The 1,843-nt window shown below is 50.8% G+C and overlaps 1 protein-coding gene across 1 annotated transcript in view; it reads right to left on the reverse strand.

Moving 5' to 3' along the window:
- The window catches only part of GUCY1B1 (guanylate cyclase 1 soluble subunit beta 1), a 25,063-nt gene that overhangs the window by 7,381 nt on the left and 15,839 nt on the right, over positions 1-1,843 (reverse strand). The window contains exon 6 of the mRNA XM_014582403.2: positions 1,665-1,798. Within this exon, the coding sequence (XP_014437889.1) occupies positions 1,665-1,798 (134 nt within the window). The remainder of the gene's footprint in view (positions 1-1,664; positions 1,799-1,843) is intronic.

Here is a 1,843-nt window from a genome sequence, read left to right on the forward strand (position 1 = left end):
GGAGGGGGAGATCGGGGAGGGGGAGATCGTGTGGGGAGAGACCATGGGGTGGAGAGATCAGTGGGGGGAGAGATCAGGCAGGGGGAAACCAGGCAGGCAGACAGGCAGAGTTTAAAAAGAAAACGAAAATGAATGGTGAAATGTGAACGACCAAGGTAGAAAACTTCCATGATAAAAGTCTCACTATTCTACAAAAAATATTTTTATTGTTTTAATAAACTATGAACAGTTCTCATTCTAAATCTAATCATCTTGGGATTTTGTTTTAAATTTTACAAGTAAAGCTACTTGGCAGTGATTTCGGTGTGAGTGAGAATCTCCACACACCAGCAGGTCTGGGGCGAGCCCGAGCGTCTCCCTGTGGGCCTGGCATGCACAGCTGTGTGCACTCTGCCTCCTCCGCGAAGCCTTCCGCAGAAAGGGAGGCCGTGCCGTGAGAAGCTGCTACCGTGCTGGGCCTCCACCTGGGGGCGGCGGCAGAGGAAATCACCGACCGAAAGCATCAGTCCACGTTGGCTGTCGATTTTCCGTGGTTCATATTCCTTAGCTTTTCTCCTTCGTTTTCAGGATATATATTTCTCAGGGGAAAAAATCACTATTCTTATACGGCCTTACATGTTATGTAACCCTTGTATAGCATGACTGTGTGTCGGAGATGACCAACACCTAACGTTAAATACCCCCCGCCCATTGACGAGGCAGGTCAGCGTCTCTCTTACTTGGTCTTACCTACAGCTCCCATATACCCTGACCCACGGTGACAGCATCTAGAGGTGGGGACAGTTCATCGCAGTCCTCAGGGACCGTAAGGGGTCTGTTCAAATGAAAATGACCATGACTACGTGGGGACTGAATTTCTAACTGGTGGCCACCGATGTGCGCTCTGACCGGCGCTAGCTGATGGGCACGCCCGGGTGCCACAGAGCCATCCACGCCTGCAACTCGCGCAGCCACCTTCCCTATTGCGGCAAAGCAGGTGTTCTGGGTGCTTGTGCATCTTTGAGGAAAACTTTCTCAAACTGAGACAACAAAAATCTACAATTTTATTTTCCTCTGACCCTTATTACAAATAATATATTTAAAATAAATTTCAATTGAATAATAGATTGGAACTGTGTATCCTGCTTAAAATAAATATTTTAAATGAAAAAATAGTTCAAATTCATAAATAATTAAGAATCCTTTCACATTTTTTTGCTAACATCCTATAGAAAACACTTTCTTGGCATCAAATACACTAAAGATCTTCAAAAGTTCACGGAAAGTATATATGATGAAAAAAATACACTTAGATCTCAAAACGTTCTGTTCCAAAACACACTCGTGTTTAATTTTCTGCAGACTCGGTGAAGTGCCACAGACGATGAGGTGTCGTGTGAGAGGCCCGGGGGCTTGCCCTTCTCGCAAGGCAGTCAGCTAGCTGATGGGGTACCCGTGACCTAACGGGGGCGCGCCTCCCTCGGGCTAGCAGGAGGCAATGACACAGAACACGACTGCCCCTCAGCCTCAGTGAACGTCAGTAACGAAGCGTGAGCCGCAAACCTGTGCACAGGTGCACGAGGCGCTGCTCCCGCTGGCTCCCGCTGGCTCCCGCTGGCTCCCGCTGGCTCCCGCTGGCTCCCGGTGGCAGGAGCCATGCACTGCGGCCGGCGCTGGCCAGTTACCTGGGTGAGCACAGGAAGAGGATGCTGTCTGCCTCGGGCAGGTAGATCATCTGGCCCTTGAGCCGCAGGCAGCTGGTCTCGGCCCCTGTCAGCTCATCTTCACGCTCCAGCTTCTCCACGTCCAGGAGCCCCTCCTGGGAAGGCGAGAGCACCCTGTGGCAGGCGGGCCCCCCCGCCCG

Source organism: Tupaia chinensis, unplaced genomic scaffold (genome assembly GCF_000334495.1).
Source record: "Tupaia chinensis unplaced genomic scaffold, TupChi_1.0 Scaffold143591_1, whole genome shotgun sequence".
Classification (NCBI taxonomy): domain Eukaryota; kingdom Metazoa; phylum Chordata; class Mammalia; order Scandentia; family Tupaiidae; genus Tupaia; species Tupaia belangeri.